Here is an 18,569-nt window from a genome sequence, read left to right as displayed (position 1 = left end):
CTTCGGGATCAGGTTTTCTGAGAAACTGCCTTTTCTCTTATATCCTCTCTCTCTCTCTCTCTCTCCCCCTTTGATAAAGGGAACTTTACTCAAGCACGTGCTTTTAGCATCATGGCACCAGAATGCTAACATTATCTTCCCCTGGCAGTGAAGCTTTCGAAGTTTTTGACATTTGAAAACCACATTCTTCTGAATTTGGCAGCGGTGCTAACCCCATTTACATGGGAGCAAGCCCTGCTGAGTTCATGCGGTTTACTTCTGAGTAGACAGATTGCACTTTTAGTCTAAACCCATGTAACCATGGCTGCCTGCGATTGGCTAGGCTTCATGAAGCAATGCAGGACACCTGGTCCATGCCTTCCATCATGTGGTTTCAGACTTCATCGGGTTTCTTTTTTCTTTCTAGTGCCTCCTCGGTTTGTAAACAAGGTTAAGCACGCATACTATGCTGATGGCGAAGATGCACAGTTTACATGCACCATTGAAGGAGCACCTTATCCACAGATAAGGTAAGGAAGGAAACAACATTCAGTTCCTTCTCTGCAATTCATGGTGTGATTTCCATTTCTGGCCTCTAATGAGCATGTCGGTTGTAGGAATTTCGGCTCCTACTTCCAATGGAATTCCCTGACACCTCTACTTCTGGGATGTCATCCGATATCTTATTATGGTCTACTAGCTCTCGGTCTTTCTTTCCCCAACAGGTGGTATAAAGATGGAGATCTGTTGACAGACCCAAATAAACACCAAAGCTTTAGTGAACCCCGGAGTGGCGTCATAGTTCTTGTAATCAAAAATGCCTGTAAGGATGACGTGGGCTTTTATGAATGTGAGGTGAGCATCTCATAGCTTTCTGAATTTGTTTGCATTATTGTTGCAATGCAGGAATTTAATTCAGATGGCACGGGTAAAAATGATCTTCTGTAGACTTATTTGGGAGTGAGCCACACTGAAGTCAGTGGGATTTAGGGCCAAAATTAAAGATCCATTGGGAGATGCCTAATCTGTTTTATTTCATTTTTTAAAAAAGTTAAGTCACCTGGGGGGTTGGACGAGATTGTAACACTACAGGAATTTTTTTGTTTGTTTTGTCCCCCCCCCCTCCAATTCTATTATTCCCAATTAAAATGTGTGCTCTGTTAAGGAAAACATAGAAGTCCCGTACATCAAAATATAGGACAGGGAAAAGGAGTTTAAACCTCTTCTTCCATTTCCATGGCCCTAATCTATCCACCCCCAGGGATGGATTTTGGTAATATGGCGCCTGACACACATGAGTTAGTTTAGCTTCTTTATCCAGAAATTCTCACGCATTCTAACTGATCTTGCACACTTTCCTTTAGTTGGTAAACAGATTAGGGACAGCAAAGAGCGGTGCTCAGCTTTACCACCAGAGTGCAGCAGCACTGGCTCAGGAGAGGAGGCCGGATCAAGCCATTACAATTGAAGGTATGGCTGGGTTTGTTTGTTTTTCAGCTCTGTGATAATGCCATTAAATCCCTGTTGCCATGAAGTCATGCTCGGAAGTACTGAATGAATGTACAGTGGTGCCTCGCAAGACGAAAAGAATCCGTTCTGTGATTCTCTTCGTCTAGCGGTTTTTTCGTCTTGCGAAGCAAGCCCATTGAAGGATTAGCGGATTAGCGCTATTAGCGGCTTTTAGAGGCTTTTAGAGGCTTTTAGCGGCTTATCTGCTGATCGGATCAGCTGATAAGCGGCTTAGCGGCTTAGAAAAAGGGGGGAGGGAAAAAAACCCAGCAGGAACTCGCAAGACATTGTCGTCTTGCGAAGCAAGCCCATAGGAGATTCGTTTTGCGAAGCACCTCCAAAACGGAAAACTCTTTCGTCTAGCGAGTTTTCCGTCTTGCGAGGCATTCGTCTTGCGGGGCACCACTGTACTGTCTTACCTCAGAACCGGCTATGTTCATATTACTTGCCTGAGTGCACAGATTTTCTTGATAGCATAACTGTTCTGTGTGAAGCGTTTCACCTTGTTGTTGCTCTGCGCAATGAGCACAGAGGGCTGTTTGAGGTGGGAACAGGGGAAAGTGACAGATATAGCTTAATGTGGAAGAGCTCGGAATCTATGGTGTGTCAGCTCTGAAGGTAGATTGCTGTGTAAGAACCGCTGAGGAAAGTCAACAGAACAGGGTGGCCAAAGTAGCAGCCTCCAGAGGTTGCTGAAATACAACTCCCATCAGCCTTAGCTAGCTTGACCAATGGTCAGAGATTATGGAAGCTGGAAGTCCAGCAACTTCTGGAGGAAATAGCTTTGGCTACCTCGAGTTGAAATCATGTCACCATCGGCCCAGTACGTTGTCACTGACATCATTCTTATTAGCTATGTATAGTGCATCCTAGAGAATCTTATTATATAAGATCTTATTATATAATATATCTTATTATATAATCATGTCGTACATGATTGAGACTTGTGACTCTCCCCTGGACGAGCTGTTGCTGTTGCTGCTGCCTTTGACATATTCCTAAGGTGATGTACAACATATAATAAAAACAGCGAAAAGCCTGTTTAAAACCGGTGCAAAAAATAACAGGAGGCGAAATTAAAAAGCAATGCAAAGTGGCAGAAACCTGTTCATCCAGCTGGTAAAGCAAGAATGAAAATTCTTGCTCCACCAAACTACGCTCCACAATACGAACGTGTCCTCAAGCGCAGTCAACGTGCGCCAACTTAGCAAATAAGGAATGACTGTAATATCCACCCGTTAATGTGCCATGTTCCTTGTGAGAGGTTTGGCTCAGTTCTCATATCTGAAGTGAATTTTCAAAAGCCCACCCTGATTCACCACCTGAGGCGAAGTGGGAATTCCTGCCCTGCCCACTGTGCTTCACTTCTGCTGCTGCCACAATCTGGTTCTTGCAGAATTCAGCAGGAGCCGGGATGCTCCTGCAAAGCGTTGGCCCTCCCTTGGCTTCTCTGCCCGAGTGTGGGGAAGATGAGTAGCAACACTGCACCAGAACACCTCTCGGTGGTGGTGGCAGTGGTGCACCCCATAAGATACCTCTGTAAAAAGGTAAAGGGACCCCTGACCATTAGGCAGTGGCGTAGCGTGGGTTGTCAGCACCCGGGGCCAGGCAAGTAATTTGCACCCCCTAACCCGTGGATTTGCGCCCCCTAACCCGTGGATTTGCCCCCCCTAACCCTAACCCCCAGATGTTGCGCCCGGTGCGGCCGGCCCCCCCTGCACCCCCCCACGCTACGCCACTGCCATTAGGTCCAGTCGTGGCCGACTCTGGGGTTGCGGTGCTCATCTCACTTTATTGGCCGAGGGAGCCGGCGTACAGCTTCCGGGTCATGTGGCCAGCATGACTAAGCTGCTTCTGGCAAACCAAAGCAGCCCACGGAAATGCCGTTTACCTTCCCGCCAGAGCGGTGCCTATTTATCTACTTGCACTTTGGCGTGCTTTCAAACTGCTAGGTTGGCAGGAGCAGGGACCGAGCAACGGGAGCTCACCCCGTCACGGGGATTCAAACCGCCGACCTTCTGATCGGCAAGTCCTAGGCTCTGTGCTTTAACCCACAGCGCCACCCGCGTGCAAGATACCTCTGTATTATCCCCACATTACTTATTAGGCTCCCTCTAGAGGAGAATAGCTTGCCTAGGACCACCTCAGGGCTGCAATAACATTTTACACTGGGGGCTAGGGCTCCCTATATGCAAGCTTAGTGGGCCTATGTAGTGAGAGCCACTGCTGAAGACCTGCAAGAGCACCAATAAGGTTGAGAGCAGCATATGACCTCCGCTGACCTTCCAAAGAAGCCTCTTCTTCCTCTTGGGCCACCACCATTGCTAGCAGACTGGAGTGCTCAGAAACTCCTCTATACTCTCCCTGTGATTTCTGTCCAGCTTTCTCTTGGTGGAGGAGACTTCAGAATTCTCAACAGACCTTTGCTCACTTGCCTGGTTGGGCTGGCTTTCCACAGCAAGTATTACAGGGCAGGGAATTCGTTGCAATGTCCCAATCCAGAACATGTTCCTGACCGGGATCAGGACCCCACAGGACTTTTCTGAAAGCCAGCCATCTGTATGGCTCCTATGGTGCCCCTGAATGTGCTATTTTACAGGAACACATTCTAGACCAGAGCTTCATGGCTGCCTTTTCTCCAAAATGTAGAATTTGTAGCCTGTTAAAAAGTACCTATGAACAGCAGATCTCCCCCCTTTCCATAGAAGAATGCCTTGCCATTTTGTGATTATTTTGTTTTTTAATCTTATTTTTAGTTGTATGATGTGTGCTTGCCAGCTCGCATCTGTCCTGATTTCAAAAACCGCAGCATGCAATTCCCTCTGCAGCAAGGCTGCACCCACCCTCTGCATGCAATCTGTATATTGCATGATAACCTTTGGATCAGAACTTACAGGTCTACCCTGCAAAGGCTAAAGTACAGTCGCAACATGCTTTGAGTGGTTGTCCGAATAAACTCTAGAAACCCACTATGGTTTTCACTTGGCAAGGAAATGTGCCTACTTCGTTATTACAATGGAAAGCTTTGTTTTTGTCTCATCTCACTAGCTCTGTGGTTCTTCTTAGTACTGGTTGTTCTTTAATTGCTTCTTCATAAGCGTATTGGCAGACGTTGATCGTTAGATATATTTTGGTGGCTCTTTAAAGGAAGTTTGGTTAAGGTGATCACACTTTGCCTTCCCACACAGTTAATTCTGAACGCATTTTCCTGTGGTCTATCCAGAATTGCAGATACTGTTATAACATATGTGTCAGTTATTTATCCAGATGCAAGGATTGGAGCTTTTGGTTGCAAATCCTGGCGGTTGATTTGTTGTTTTAGTGACCATGGTAGTGGTTGTTTTCAAAATACAAATGCATGAGGATCTGTTTAGATTTTCTGTTGATCAGGATGTTTAAAATAACAGGCTTTTGGAGTTTGACTATTTTAACAGTGCTGGTCTTAAAAGTTGTTGATTCATTGTAAACGGATAAATGAATTGAAAGATTGTTTCCTGGAGGCATAACTTACCTTACTTTTTCAGCTATGACTATCCTTTAAAATATAAATTATTGTAAATTTCATATTATGCATATTGGAAAATGTTTTCTATCCCTCGGCTAATACCCAACAGTTGAATTAATTTGGAAGTTTATGCCTAAAAGTATATTATTTGTCACCTATTCAAAACAGAAATCACAATTCTTTTAGTTCTCTTGGCGTAACAAACTGGTGGAATGTACAATGGAGCTGACATTTTGTTTCTCTACGTCATCCAGAGGATATATAATAAAGTCTGTTTGAAAACAAACTGTGCAGCTCAAAGAATTCTGAGAGTTTTATTTTTCTTCATACACATCCATTGTATTGCCCTACATTGTGTGAATTAGCTGGCTTAACATTTTAACAAGGAAAGCCTGTTATATAGATTCTGGGGGCTAGCCTTCACACCTAACAGCTCTTAATGCGCTTATCAGGATCTTCTGCTTTGCAAAGCTAAATGTTGCCGCAATATCACAACCAAACATTTGAAGGTAGTTTGGAAAACCCTAGAAGAGAACGTTGGCTTCTTGGTGTTAATTTCCTGTTTTTCTTTCTGAAAATAGGATTGGGTCAGTCATATTGTATCTCCAGGAGTAATGCTGGTACCATTTAATCACATTAAATGCAGATCAAACTAGAGAGGGCCTGAATAATCCATTGTTGATTATATTGGTGGCCAAGATCAAAGTTAAAGTTGCCACATGGGCTTTGTCCCTAGTCATGCTCAATCAACAGTTTCCCATCTTGCAGTATGTCTGCTGAATTCACACAACGTGAGACACCAACGTGCTTAAATTTCACTTAATTCTGGGTGCTCATTTCTAACATCTGGAAGTTTGCCTAAAACTATGTGCATAGCTGTTTATTGTCTTATGCTTTAAAAGCATACAAGGAATTCCACCCCAAATCCCTGTCTTTGCAAAGACACGTACAAATGTCTTGAATTTGCCTCTTTGGCACACAGATCTGCCTGCACTCAGCAGTTTGGTGTTGGAGACGCCAAGGCAAGGTGTGTGCATGTGCTTTGCAAATATAGGAATGGGGTAACATGATAAATACCCTGAGTGGGTTATTTAAAAGAAATCGAGAAACTTAATAACCCTACAGAGCTTACTAACTCATTAAATCCTTTGATGTGGTGTTTCTGCTTTGCTTAATTCCTGCTTCAAAGACATTGTACACATTTGTTTCTTAAGAAAAAGCCAGTATATAGACAGAAGTAAGTTAAAAATTCACCTTTTTAAAAAGAGAGAGAGAGAGAAAATGACATACCTGCATTTAGTTATGCATTTAAAACATATTCCCCTTTCTACCTTTCAGCTAAAATAAAAAGTGGTTTTGGTTTTGACATTTTTAAAGTTCTGCTAGAGCAGTAAATTTTATTTTGACCTGCAGATAGGATTGTGTGTGTGGAGAAAAGTCATCCTACCCCCACCAATGAATACATTTTACCTGCAGAGAAAGAGATTCGTTTTGAGTTTCTGCTTAAAAAACCAATCTCCCCCCCGAACCCCCCCCCCATTATCTTGGACTTATTTTCTTATGCATTCCTCCTTTTTGTTGAAAGGCTTTTGCTTGTGATCTGTAACTCCCCCTGTGGCAATCCTGTGCCCTTAAAGGTAAAGGTAAAGGGACCCCTGACCATTAGGTCCAGTCATGACCGACTATGGGGTTGCGGCGCTCATCTTGCTTTATTGGCCGGTGTACAGCTTCTGGGTCATGTGGCCAGCATGACTAAGCTGCTTCTGGTGAACCAAAGCAGCGCACGGAAACGCCGTTTACCTTCCCGCCGGAGCAGTACCTATTTATCTACTTGCACTTTGACGTGCTTTCAAACTGCTAGGTTGGCAGGAGCAGGGACCAAGCAACGGGGGCTCACTCCTTGCGGGGATTCGAACCGCCAACCTTCTGATTGGCAAGTCCTAGGCTCTGTGGTTTAACCCACAGCGCCACCCACGTCCCTGTGGCCTTACTTCCGTGTAAATGATTTTAGGAGCTCACCCTTCAGTAATAAAATTACCCTCATCCTTTAAGCTACGCAATAAGTTCCCTTTCTCTTATTCAAAATGAGAAGTTGTGTAAGGGTTTTAATCTTATTTCCTTGCCCCAATTCAAAATACAAAAAAGAAAGAAAGACTCAGAACAATATGGGGAAAGACTGAAATTAAAATTACTTGTGCATGTTCTGAAGGCACATGATGCAGCAACCATGATGCAATTAAGGAGGTCTAGGTCTGGTCAGTGCCTGAATGGGGGTGCTTATGAGCCCTGCCTATGCCACCTTGAGTTCCGGTGTGGAAGAAACATGGGATATATATGTGCTAAATAAACAAACCATCATACATTCACTGCCAACAAAACTGTTAACTGGTTAAGGAGTTTTAGGTTGTGATCCACAAATCAGTTAAATCGCTGCACTTGCATATACATTGAATAAGGGCTTATGCACACTATACTTGTGTCCAGTTCTTCCCAGTGCTTTAAGCTCTGTGTCCCAAGTTCCCCCTTTTTTAATGTCGCAGAGTTTTCCCCACAAAAACCTGCTCTTTAAATCAGAAGAGCAACAAATGGCAGTTTGGGTTTTCTGCGGATTGGTGTTTGCTCCAATTCAGCTTATAGAGCAGGTTTTTGAGGGGAAAGCTCTGGGGCAAGAAAAGGAAATAAAAGAGCACTCAGACATTGAATTGTAAAGTTGGAAGGGACCACAAAGGGCATTTAGTCCAACCCCCTGCGATGCAGGAATCTTATGCCCAACGTGGGGCTCTAACCCATGATTAAGAATCTCATGTGCTACGACTGAGCTTTAAAGCACAGACTATGCCTGGAAAGCACGGAGGAAAGCTAAGTGTGGATAAGCCCAAATTTAACCTGTAGCATTGTTCATCCTCCAATCTAAGACCAACCGTCTTGTCTCCTTGTGTTTCTTCCCATCCCCATCCCCACCCCATGCTTTGTCCACAGAAGGACCGACATTAGAAATGAGAAAACCACCAGCATGGGTTGTAGGAGTGGAGTGGGGTGGGGAATAGGAACTAGGAACTATATTTTGCATACCACGTTAGTTCACCTGATTGGAGTCTGGCTTACGCATAGTGTATTGGGCTCCATCAATTGGCATGGCACACAAACAATGCACAGGTTGTTGGCCCCACTGGTTTCCAATGAGTTAAGCCAGTTTTTCAAGTGTAAAGTGCGTTGCCAATTTAAGTGATTTGTGGATCTGGTTCTCAGAACCAGTAATGATTAGGGATACTAGAAATAACACTTCAAATAACCACAGAAATCAGTGATGGGATGGTGTTATGTTGTTTTTGGTTTTTTCTTTTTACCTAAATTATTATTCTTTCCAATCAAGTTTTTTTTCTCCTTGATTCACTTAACAAAGTTAATGTAATCTTTTCAGCTTTTTGCCTTTCTTTAACCCCATGCTGTTCATACTGTTTTCTTTGTAGTCACTGAGCAAGAGACTAAAGTACCCAAGAAAACCATCATCATGTAAGTGCTGATATTTTTTAACATTCGTGTTGTGATGTGCTGCCTCTGCATGTCCCAATAACAAGCCTGTGTTTATTGGCCATGCAAGTGTGATCCTTTCCCATCCCATCAGATCTTGTGGTATTTTTGTGTTATGAGAAAAGGAAGCAATAGGTTTTATGGGTGAGCAAAACAAACCTGTAGCCCATCCCACATTGCAATAGCCAACAGCAGTAGCACATAGGCATAGCTTTTGTCTAACTCTTCCTGCGATACATTCCGTTTGCAAGTCAACTGGAGTTCCATCAAGCCAAAATCAACCCATTAGGAACATCAGGAATCCATCTCTGAACACTACTACTTCAAACAATGTGCTAAAGCGTACTAACATGCCATTTAACTTGCAATATTTCTTCCTCGTTCGCACCCTCCACTATTAAATCTACCAAAATAAGTTTTTGGTTGGTTTGGGTTTTTCAAATGAAGGATTTAGTAAAATTTGGCAATGTAACCTGGTTTTCGTTCTTGGCACACAACTGCTTCATGTTGGTACTGTACCAGAACTGGGAGACAGTGGGGATTCAGCACAATAGAAGGACTCTGAACGTGTTTCCTAAATTCTCTCTTCCAGTTACCTTTTCCACACCTGCCTATGCTAGCGGCTACGTCAACATCATTTATAAATCTTGCTGTTGGTTGTGTGATGGCAGGTAACCAAGAGACCACACAGCCAGCACAGTGACATCCCCTAGCCATGTAGCCAGTCAAGATTACCTACTTGGGAATGCCACAGAGGTCACCGTGAATTGCGATGAAGGGGAGAAGGAGTGTGTTAGTCCATTGATGGGGCCAGCTGCACTCTTGGAAGTTTCATTCCCTGCTAGCACACTATGGCAAAACGGGTAGCGCTGGCTCAGTCGCTTCATTACAACCTTATATATTCCCCTTAGAATTGTAGAATTGGAAGGTGCCCTGAGGATTGCGTAGTCCACCCCCCCCCTGCAATGCAGATTATGCAGCTGTCCCACACAGAGATCAAACCTGCAACCTTGGTCAAAATAAAAAAATTCCTTCCAGTAGCACCTTAAAGATCAACTAAGTTAGTTCTTGGTATGAGCTTTCGTGTGCATGCACACTTCTTCAGATACACTGAAACAGAAGTTGCCAGATCCTTCTATATAGTGAGAAGGTGGGGAGGGGTATTACTCAGAAGGGTGGTGGGAATAGGAGATTGGCAGTTCATACCAAGAACTAACTTAGTTGGTCTTTAAGGTGCTACTGGAAGGAATTTTTTTATTTTCTGCCAATCTCCCATTCCCACCACCCTTCTGAGTAATACCCCTCCCCACCTTCTCACTATATAGAAGGATCTGGCAACTTCTGTTTCAGTGTATCTGAAGAAGTGTGCATGCACACAAAAGCTCATACCAAGAACTAACTTAGTTGGTCTTTAAGGTGCTACTGGAAGGAATTTTTTTATTTTGACTATGGCAGACCAACACGGCTACCTATCTGTAACTGCAACCTTGGTGTTATCAGACCACCCTCTAGCCAACTGTGGAAAGACCTTTGCGCCCCTTCATGCCCCGCACTGGTGAAAACAAAGGAAGGTGCAGAAACTGAGTACAACAGCCCCCTGATTGAGCTAAGCTCTACTTCATGTTCTCTCTGGTACACAAGGATCTCATGAAGGAAAAGGGATCTCTTCTCTTTATCCCAACAGATTCTGCTGTTCAGACTGTGCTCTCAAATAATTTTAGTTCTGCCATATAAACTCCAAGGTCTGAACATGCTAGTTGGAAAGGGTTGTTGAAACTCTTCCTTGTATTTAAATGTCATATAAAACACATCTTGCATATGCTTCAGTCTCCTGGACACAACACCCATCTCTTTTGTAATACTTGGCTTTACTTTAATTCCTTGATGTTGTATTCTAACTGATTGATGTTGCACAGTCTTGCTTGCTTGCCTGCACATACAAATGCAACCTTCTTAAGTAACATCAAAACCAATTAACTAAAAGGATGCATCGTTATTAAATTACACCTTGGAGTAATTTAAACCTCATGTTTGCTTTTGGAAGTAATACTTTATGAGCAAAGATAATTATAAATGAAGCAACTCTGCTATCAGCTGTTTATATTACATTCAGAGTACTTAACACTGCTTATTCTAGTGGGCCACTAGTAACTTAGGGTCACAATAAGTTAATTAATTTTTTTTTTCCATTTTAAAACATGGGAGGAGTGGGGGGGTTGGAATAGCAACATGTTCAATATATTTGAGGAATGACAGTGTTTGAAAGCCACTGTTTCTGTATAGTCAACTAAAACCTGATATGGATTGGGACATTTGTGTACCTTCAAGAAAAGTACAAAACCAGAAGGACACTGGATAATGTTCTGGTTGACTAGAGATTCTGTTTCTGAATATGAGGTGGATTTGTAGGGTGTGCATGGCCACTTTCAAACAGTAGAACCCACACATCGCTGAAAAGCTCGCAAAACTAACACTGCTGTGCTTCCCTCACCTCTTCGGTGTTCGCATGCGACGAAGTGTGCCTCCTAAATGGGTGGGATGCGGGCAGGGAGCATGTCGCTGCACACACAAACACAATTTTCAAACTTTTCATCATCAGAGAGGAAACTATAACGACAGTGGTGAAGACCCCAAGGGTAAAGCGAAGACTATCTCCTGCCCGCCCATCCTCAGGGTATTCTCCTCGCTCTCCAAGATCGGAGTACTCGACACCCGAGCCCATTTTTGTGACCAAGATTAGGCAGCCTGTCCATAGGCAAGACCCAGAGGTAATGCAAAGGCCAGCCATCCCTACACTCTTTGTGACAGAGCCAGACGAGAGGCAAGGAGCGGCAGTCAGAGGTATCGTTGTAGAAACCACTGTGGAGGAACAGAAGCCCAAATGGGTTGAAGTAGAGGAAATAATTGAGTTCAATGTGAAGAAGCCCACCCAAACCACAAGGAAAAGAGGGGCATCTCCTGCAAGATCGGATAAAGATGAGTCAGTGTCAGGCTATAGTCTGTCTGGCCCAAGACCCAGGCGTTCTCCTGAAGATGACCCAAACACAAATAACTCAAACAACAAACTAGTGGAGCAGGAAAAATCTTCCCTGCCCCAAGATGCTGAAATGTCTGGAGATGACTGCAAAGAAGCAATAATCAGCGATGAAAATGAAACTTCTCATGATAGGTTGGAAGGAAAGAGTTGCCCTCAAGAATCTCTTAGTAAGGCTGACTCGTTGGCTACCCCATCTGTGATTACTTTTGTGGATGAACCACTTGAGGCAAGTGGAGTAGACAAGGATTATTGTCTGCATTCACACAGAGATCTAGAGTTTAAAGAGCATGCTACCAAGGATGAAACCTCAGGTCCAATGCAAGATGAAGGTCTTCCAGAGGAAAACGTTATAATTGATGAACCGGAAGTGGAGGAGCTGGATGACCTTAAAAAGCGAGATCTTAAAATCCTGACTCGTAATGGGAAAGCATTAACTTTGGAGGACCTTGAAGACTATGTCCCTCAGGAAGGGGAGACATATAGGTGCACGAATCCTAACTCTGCAGAAGACAAACCTTGTGAAATAGCTGTGCTCCAGACCGAAATCAACAAACCAACCATCGGGAAACCTGTCTTATTGAATGTAGGCAGGCCAGTGGCTTCTAAGCCAAGGCAGACCTATTTTAGCCAGTTTGAAGGGCATCACCCAGGAGAGGTCTTCATGTCAGCATCCAGAGTGGCCGGAATGCAGTCCAGGGGCCCATCGAATATTTCATTCCATGTCAGCGAGTCCTGCACAGCAGCAATGGCAACACCACAACCACACGCCTCTGCCACAGGGGCCGCATTCAAGCCCACACCATCTTTCTGTACCGAAGTCCAGCTGTCCGCAGACAACGGACAATCCAGCTTCAAAACTGAGGTTTCCACAAGAACCCGCATCTATGGCGCAGTTGGAGAAACCGTTACACTGTGCATCAAGAAGGAAGACTCCTCCCAAAGTTGAGCGGAAGTGAACTCTATTTCTCTAGCAGTTATAAACCTCACTGTAAGCAACAGCCATAAGCAACACCAAGAACCTTAGGGAGAAAACTGTGATGGGAATAATAAAGAAGAAGCCAGAAGAAAACTCAAGTGAAATACTGTGCATTGCAATTAAATGTGGAGATTTTCTAGTCTTAAAGGGAACACTTCTGTCAGTTCAGTATATATAATGCAACCTTTGACTTGTGGTGTTTTTTTTAAAGCACACCATTCCATTGTGAAGCAATAAGGAGCAGGTAGCGTAGACCTAGGGCATAATTAGTGACAAGATCTAATTAAGTTTGCGTTTATGTTTTCAAATGTTAACACAGGGCTGCCAAACTCGTAAAGAAGGAAGTTTACATAATTGCTCTTTGGCAGCAACTAAAGGAAAGCCTTTCATCTAAGCGTGTTTCAAGTTGCTGTTTGTATATGCCAGGCTCTCGTGAAATAGCTGAGCTGACACTTTTAGTAAACAACGTAATGACCACAAACTGCTTCTGCACATTTAAGTGTGCTTTAAAAAACGATTTACTTTCACTTTGTGTGTGTGGACAACACGGATGCCACGCATGCCTTTCAGAATGTACAATTTATGTTCTTTTCTTCGTGGTGGAGCTAAATAGGTACAATTGACAAGACTGTAAAAGCCTTGATTCTATAGAAATTCAGTGCTGTTTTTGACATTGAATTCAGAGGAAACAAGATTATATGTGATAAAAAAACTAATTAAAGCGGCATTTGTTGTTAATTCAGTTTTATCTCAGTGACTAATGTGGTACTCACGGTCCTAATTTCGATTAAGTGCAAATCATAAGCCAATTTGAGATGTTTGCAGCTTGTACCTTAATCTTCAACATTTCTACTGCCAGCATAAGTCCTCTGCAGTGCCAATATAGCATCATAAGTTTTTGGCAGAGCTGTGTACCCTCTCCAAGACTTCTGTATTGGATTGATAACTGTCATGAATACATATATACTTTTCTTTTAACCTGTTACTACAGTGGATGCCTAAGATCTCAGGCTGTGCAATCTGCATTATTTAAGAAACAAATATATTTTGAGGCATGGAAGGAATCTTACCTTTGCAGCATTGCACCCAGAATACTATTCAGTGAAAGGAATGGGCAGCTTATTAACACAGGTAGTGCTAAACCAAACTTAAACATGTCAGATACTCTAAATGAATTTTCTCATGTGTGAATTCTGCGTAAAGAATTCAATTTGCATCTATAGAGCATCCTTAATAATCAACATTGTTGTGGTTGCATTTACATGGTTTTCATTTGCTCCTAATCAGGAGCCCAAAACTTTGTATTTGCAGTATTACAACGACTGCTATTCTAGTTGTACTAAACTCTCTTCATGTGGCAACTATGGCCAAAGCCTGAATGTGGTGGATCGCATCCTTTGTATTCCATAATATTTTGGGCTCGTTCAAATGATGCTTTTCGTCCACAAGAGCAGTGGCGTAGCGTGGGTTGTCAGCACCCGGGGCAAGGCAAGTAATTTGCGCCCCCTAACCCGTGGATTTGCGCCCCCTAACCCTAACCCCCAGATGTTGCGCCCGGTGCGGCCGGCCCCCCCTGCACCCCTCACGCTACGCCACTGCACAAGAGCCATCCTTATGAACCTCAAACACACACAACTGGACAAACGAAATGGGCACTCACAGATATTTTCAGTAGCAACTCCCTTGGACAAAGCAACTGGGGGGGAAATGCTGGATGCTGACTAAATCTTGGGGGTACAGCACATCGAGAATGATCTGAAATGACTTCTCAGTCCAAACATTTGTTCCCCTTGTAAAGGGGAACCCCAATGAATTTTTCTGTAAGGGTTGCTCATGAGTAATTACCTCACTCCCTTCCATTCCCATGTCCTGCACCCCCAAATAGCCAAGAAGGAGCAAAGTTTGCATCCATTAAAAAAACAAAAACCTTTGTATACAGGTGTGGTGTTACAGGGGATAGCAATATCCAGCCTGCCTAGTTAGTGTGAACCAAGCCTGAGGATGAAACTAGTACATTGGCTGTTGCTCTGAAACAGCCTTCCTCTGAGCTGGTGGCTGCCAGATGTTTGGGTCTACAACTCCACCAAGCAAGCAACAGCTGCTTGAAAGCATACAACTCAAGCCTGTTGTATGAATATGAAGAAATAACAATAAAGTTACTGATACACTAAGACAGTTCAGCACATCTTAAAGATGTTGGGTTGACTTGTAGCCAACCAAGTTATCCTCAGAGTAGACCATAGAAATGGTCGTTATCTTCAATGGATCTAATTTGAGGAGGGCTAACAGTAGTTACTGCCCTTTTATAATTACTTTATACTGGAGAAATAATTTGGCCCATCACTTTGCTGCCTGAGATTCCCAAAATGGACACCCTACCAAGACAATCTCTGAACACAGCTTTAAAAAAATAATCCACATAAATGTTCATCTCGAGAATGGCACTTGAACACTGTGGCTTCATTTAGTAGTTATAACTCCAGTTTTAATTTTTGTAAGCTGCGTGCAGTACCTGTGTACTACTGTAAAAGGTTAGACATTTCTCAGTGGTTTTCTTCGGTGAACCTCATTCATGTTGTAACTTTCGGTTTTCACAACACCTCATTGGTTTATGCTGTATATAATTAAGGTACATGAATATGTCAGTGTCTATTGCACTATGCATTTTATGTTGGAAAGTTATAGACACTGCTAAAGATGAAAATACCTCTCTGCGCAATATTATTTTATTATTAGGGCCAGGTTTTTGTTTTAGATACTACTTGTGGAACTCTAGAGAACTGTCATTAAGAAACAAGAGAAGTGTGCCTTTTGTAATCTTACATGCAGAAATTCTAAGAGTGTTGTTTCTATAAAACGTGCAGAAATGCTAATCTTGCAGTTTTATTTTGCTGAGTAACGGTTTGCTAACTGAACAGTAGTTTTCTCCAGGGGATAACTGCATTTGTTTTTACCCAACCCCCTCCATCAGTTTACATTTTCTTAAAAAAAAAAAATTAACCAAAAAGTAACTTGGCAGAATGATGTGTCCTATCCACTATTTTAAAACATTTTTAAGACGATGGAGAGCCCTATATTTGTATTTTCAAAGTATTTTCCTAGAAATTAAAAGAGCATTTGCTTGTACATGATTAACAGGTTTTTTTGGGTTGACTGCATATTCCCATGGAAGGAAGGATATAAAGTAGAAACCAGTTTGAGAGATGAGACAAACCTCAGACATAATTAAAGTCATATTGTGCTGTTAGAGCCTCAGATTCATATCAATAAATGTCTAATATTAGCTGACATTCTATTCACTCTCTTGTGTATTGCTTTCGTGTAGTTCCCTCACACAATAGCTTTTGGGTGTTTCAGTTTTCTGGATTTTGCGTCCGATGGCAGGTGTGTTCTTACAGCTTGAATGGGGTACCTCTCTAAAACTCTTCTGCAAGTAACTTTGGAGAAGGGTGGTAAGGAGAGAGAAGGGGCAGTAATGAGGGACAGACTCCTGCAGGCTTGACGTCTAATGGGACTCAGCTCTACAGCTGCAAATAAAATGTTTTCAATGTGTTGTAAAGTGCAGTACACAAACGTGACACTAGATGGCAGCAGGGAGCTATGCCAAATTCAATGTATTTTTTCAAAACACTTTTTTAAAAAAGCATTTTCACAGCGTTTTTGTTTTTTATCAAGATATTTATTGAAATTTTCAGAAAGTAAAAACAGACAAAAAAGAAAAAATACAAAAAGAAAAAAAATACAAAAAGAAAAAAAAGATAAAAATAGTTTGAAAAAATAGACCAATCATTACATATCTTTCATTAACTTATTTCCCGTACCTCCTTACACCTCCCTCCTCTGTATTCCAGTTCATTATTATTCCAGCAAATCCTTCCCCTCTTTCAAATCCTATCCCTAATTCATAAAATTCTGTCATCCCATTACCTTAATCTATTTCATCTTATTTTATACATATATATATATAAAACAAAAAAGACCTTAAAATTTGAAACTTAAATCTTAATTTTCGCCAGCTTCTCCTGACCATAACCTTCTTACCTATTTCTTTAAACATTTTTATAAGAGCCAAATAAATTCCTTTCAACATTCTCCTAACATTCATCAATTTTATAAAATGGTCCTAATGGCAAAAATAAAAATAAACAATCCAATATTCATCCAGCGTCTCTTCCTCCTGGTTCCGGGTTTTGTCAGTCCTTTTTGTCATGTTAATCTAGCACATTAACCTGGCCACCTTATATCCGAGGCCCTCATGTCTCTTCCATGTCCCTTCCGCTGCACTTTTTCATATTTTCCTTTTATTCTTGGGGACTCCAGCTTGATGATGTTTTTGACCCTTTTCAACAAGTCCATCCCTTTTCCACAGTCCAGACTAAACTCGATGTATTTTTTAAAATCATGTTCCAGATTCCCTTCAAAGTTAAGAGCCCACACTGCTCCAAACATAAGGCGGCCCCTTTCCAGACTTGAAAAGCCCAAATCTCCCTGTACAGGGGGGGTCTATCCAGCCCCCCATTTCCAAACCAAACCAGATTTTACCTTTCCCAGTCTGGTTTTTCCCAAGTTCCTTTATCAAGTCCAAACATTTATAATCCTGATGGGTTTTATAATCCTGATGGGATTATAAACAGCGTTTTTTTATATGTGTGTAGATTCCACCATGGTCTCAAGTCGAGACAGGTAATTTGGCTTGTGCTTAGATTAACTTGTTTAAGTTTAGGCCTGTAGAATCAGATCCAGGGGAGCTCCCTGCCACTAGACAACCCTATTCCCCAAATTTATCCCTGCAATAGAGACTTCACGGTAGCAGACAGTGCCTGTGAAGAGGGTGATGGCTGCAAGCAGACAGAGGTGACACAGTTCTCCCATCCGATTGCTCTCTCTGAAGGGTGACCACAGTACACAGCACCTGAGAATGACTGGGAGCTTCCAGAACAGGGAGACAAAATCATCCAATATGGAATTTTTCAGCCTTGTGAGATTTGCGTGACGTAAACTTGGAGATGCTGGCACCAGGCTCCATCCAACATAGCTTGTCTCCAGTTTGACTCAGCAGTTAGCAGAAGCAGAGGCCACCCATCCTCTATGCCAGCCAGGATTACAGTGGCACCTCGGGTTACATACGCTTCAGGTTACATGCGCTTCAGGTTACAGACTCTGCTAACCCAGAAATAGTACCTCGGGTTAAGAACTTTGCTTCAGGGTGGGAACAGAAATCGTGCAGCAGTGGCGCGGCGGCAGCAGGAGGCCCCACTGGCTAAAGTGGTAATGGTAAAGGTAAAGGGACCCCTGACCGTTAGGTCCAGTTGTGGCCGACTCTGGGGTTGCTGCGCTCATCTCGCTTTACTGGCCGAGGGAGCCGGCGTGCAGCTTCTGGGTCATGTGGCCAGCATGACTAAGCCGCTTCTGGCGAACCAGAGCAGTGCACAGAAACGCCGTTTACCTTCCCGCCGGAGCAGTACCTATTTATCTACTTGCACTTTGGCGTGCTTTCGAACTGCTACCTCAGGTGAAAAACAGTTTCAGGTTAAGAATGGACCTCCGGAACGAATTAAGTATTTAACCCGAGGTACGACTGTATAATGAATTGAGAGCAGGAAGGAATTTCCCATGCTGTTCAGATTGGCTGAGGGTGGGCATGTTATTCACCTTCCTTAGGGAACACGTGAAGAATTCATAACTGGGGTACCTAATTGTAACATGGTGGATCATTACAGTGAAAAGGTGTCAGTGGGAAGTAAGTGCACCATGCGGTTATGCGCCACACTCAACACTCTTGGTTCTGGGACAGACATTTTCCCAGGCTTAAGAAGGTGCCTGCGATATTCGTGCAGCAGGTGGAGTAGAGAACTCCCAGCAGTTTGGGGGACCCTCCTGCAGATGCTGATAGCTGAACTGTATTCTAAATCACAGGGTTTCACCATAGGTAATGTAATAGGTATGAGTTACTCGTGTGTAAACTGGTCCCTTTCTGGGTTAATTTGCCTTGTTAAACCTTTCTGACTGCACAGCCCCTTCTCACGGTGGCT

General features: G+C 42.9%; 1 protein-coding gene and 1 long non-coding RNA gene across 2 annotated transcripts in view; one reads left to right on the top strand and one right to left on the bottom strand.

Annotated features, from left to right (window-relative positions):
• Positions 1-1,572, bottom strand: part of LOC308569782 — a 137,241-nt gene extending 135,669 nt beyond the window's left edge. The window contains exon 1 of the long non-coding RNA XR_014000848.1: positions 1,544-1,572. This is a non-coding gene — a long non-coding RNA (uncharacterized lncRNA). The remainder of the gene's footprint in view (positions 1-1,543) is intronic.
• OBSCN (obscurin, cytoskeletal calmodulin and titin-interacting RhoGEF) overlaps positions 1-18,569 on the top strand; it is a 285,408-nt gene that overhangs the window by 206,441 nt on the left and 60,398 nt on the right. The window contains exons 89-91 of the mRNA XM_081163401.1: positions 407-509; positions 705-834; positions 1,344-1,449. Coding sequence (XP_081019527.1) covers positions 407-509; positions 705-834; positions 1,344-1,449 — 339 coding nt within the window. The remainder of the gene's footprint in view (positions 1-406; positions 510-704; positions 835-1,343; positions 1,450-18,569) is intronic.

The sequence above is a fragment of the Podarcis bocagei genome (genome assembly GCF_964188305.1).
Source record: "Podarcis bocagei genome assembly, chromosome: 12".
Lineage (NCBI taxonomy): Eukaryota > Metazoa > Chordata > Lepidosauria > Squamata > Lacertidae > Podarcis > Podarcis bocagei.
This window is presented reverse-complemented; position numbering and strand designations above follow the sequence as displayed.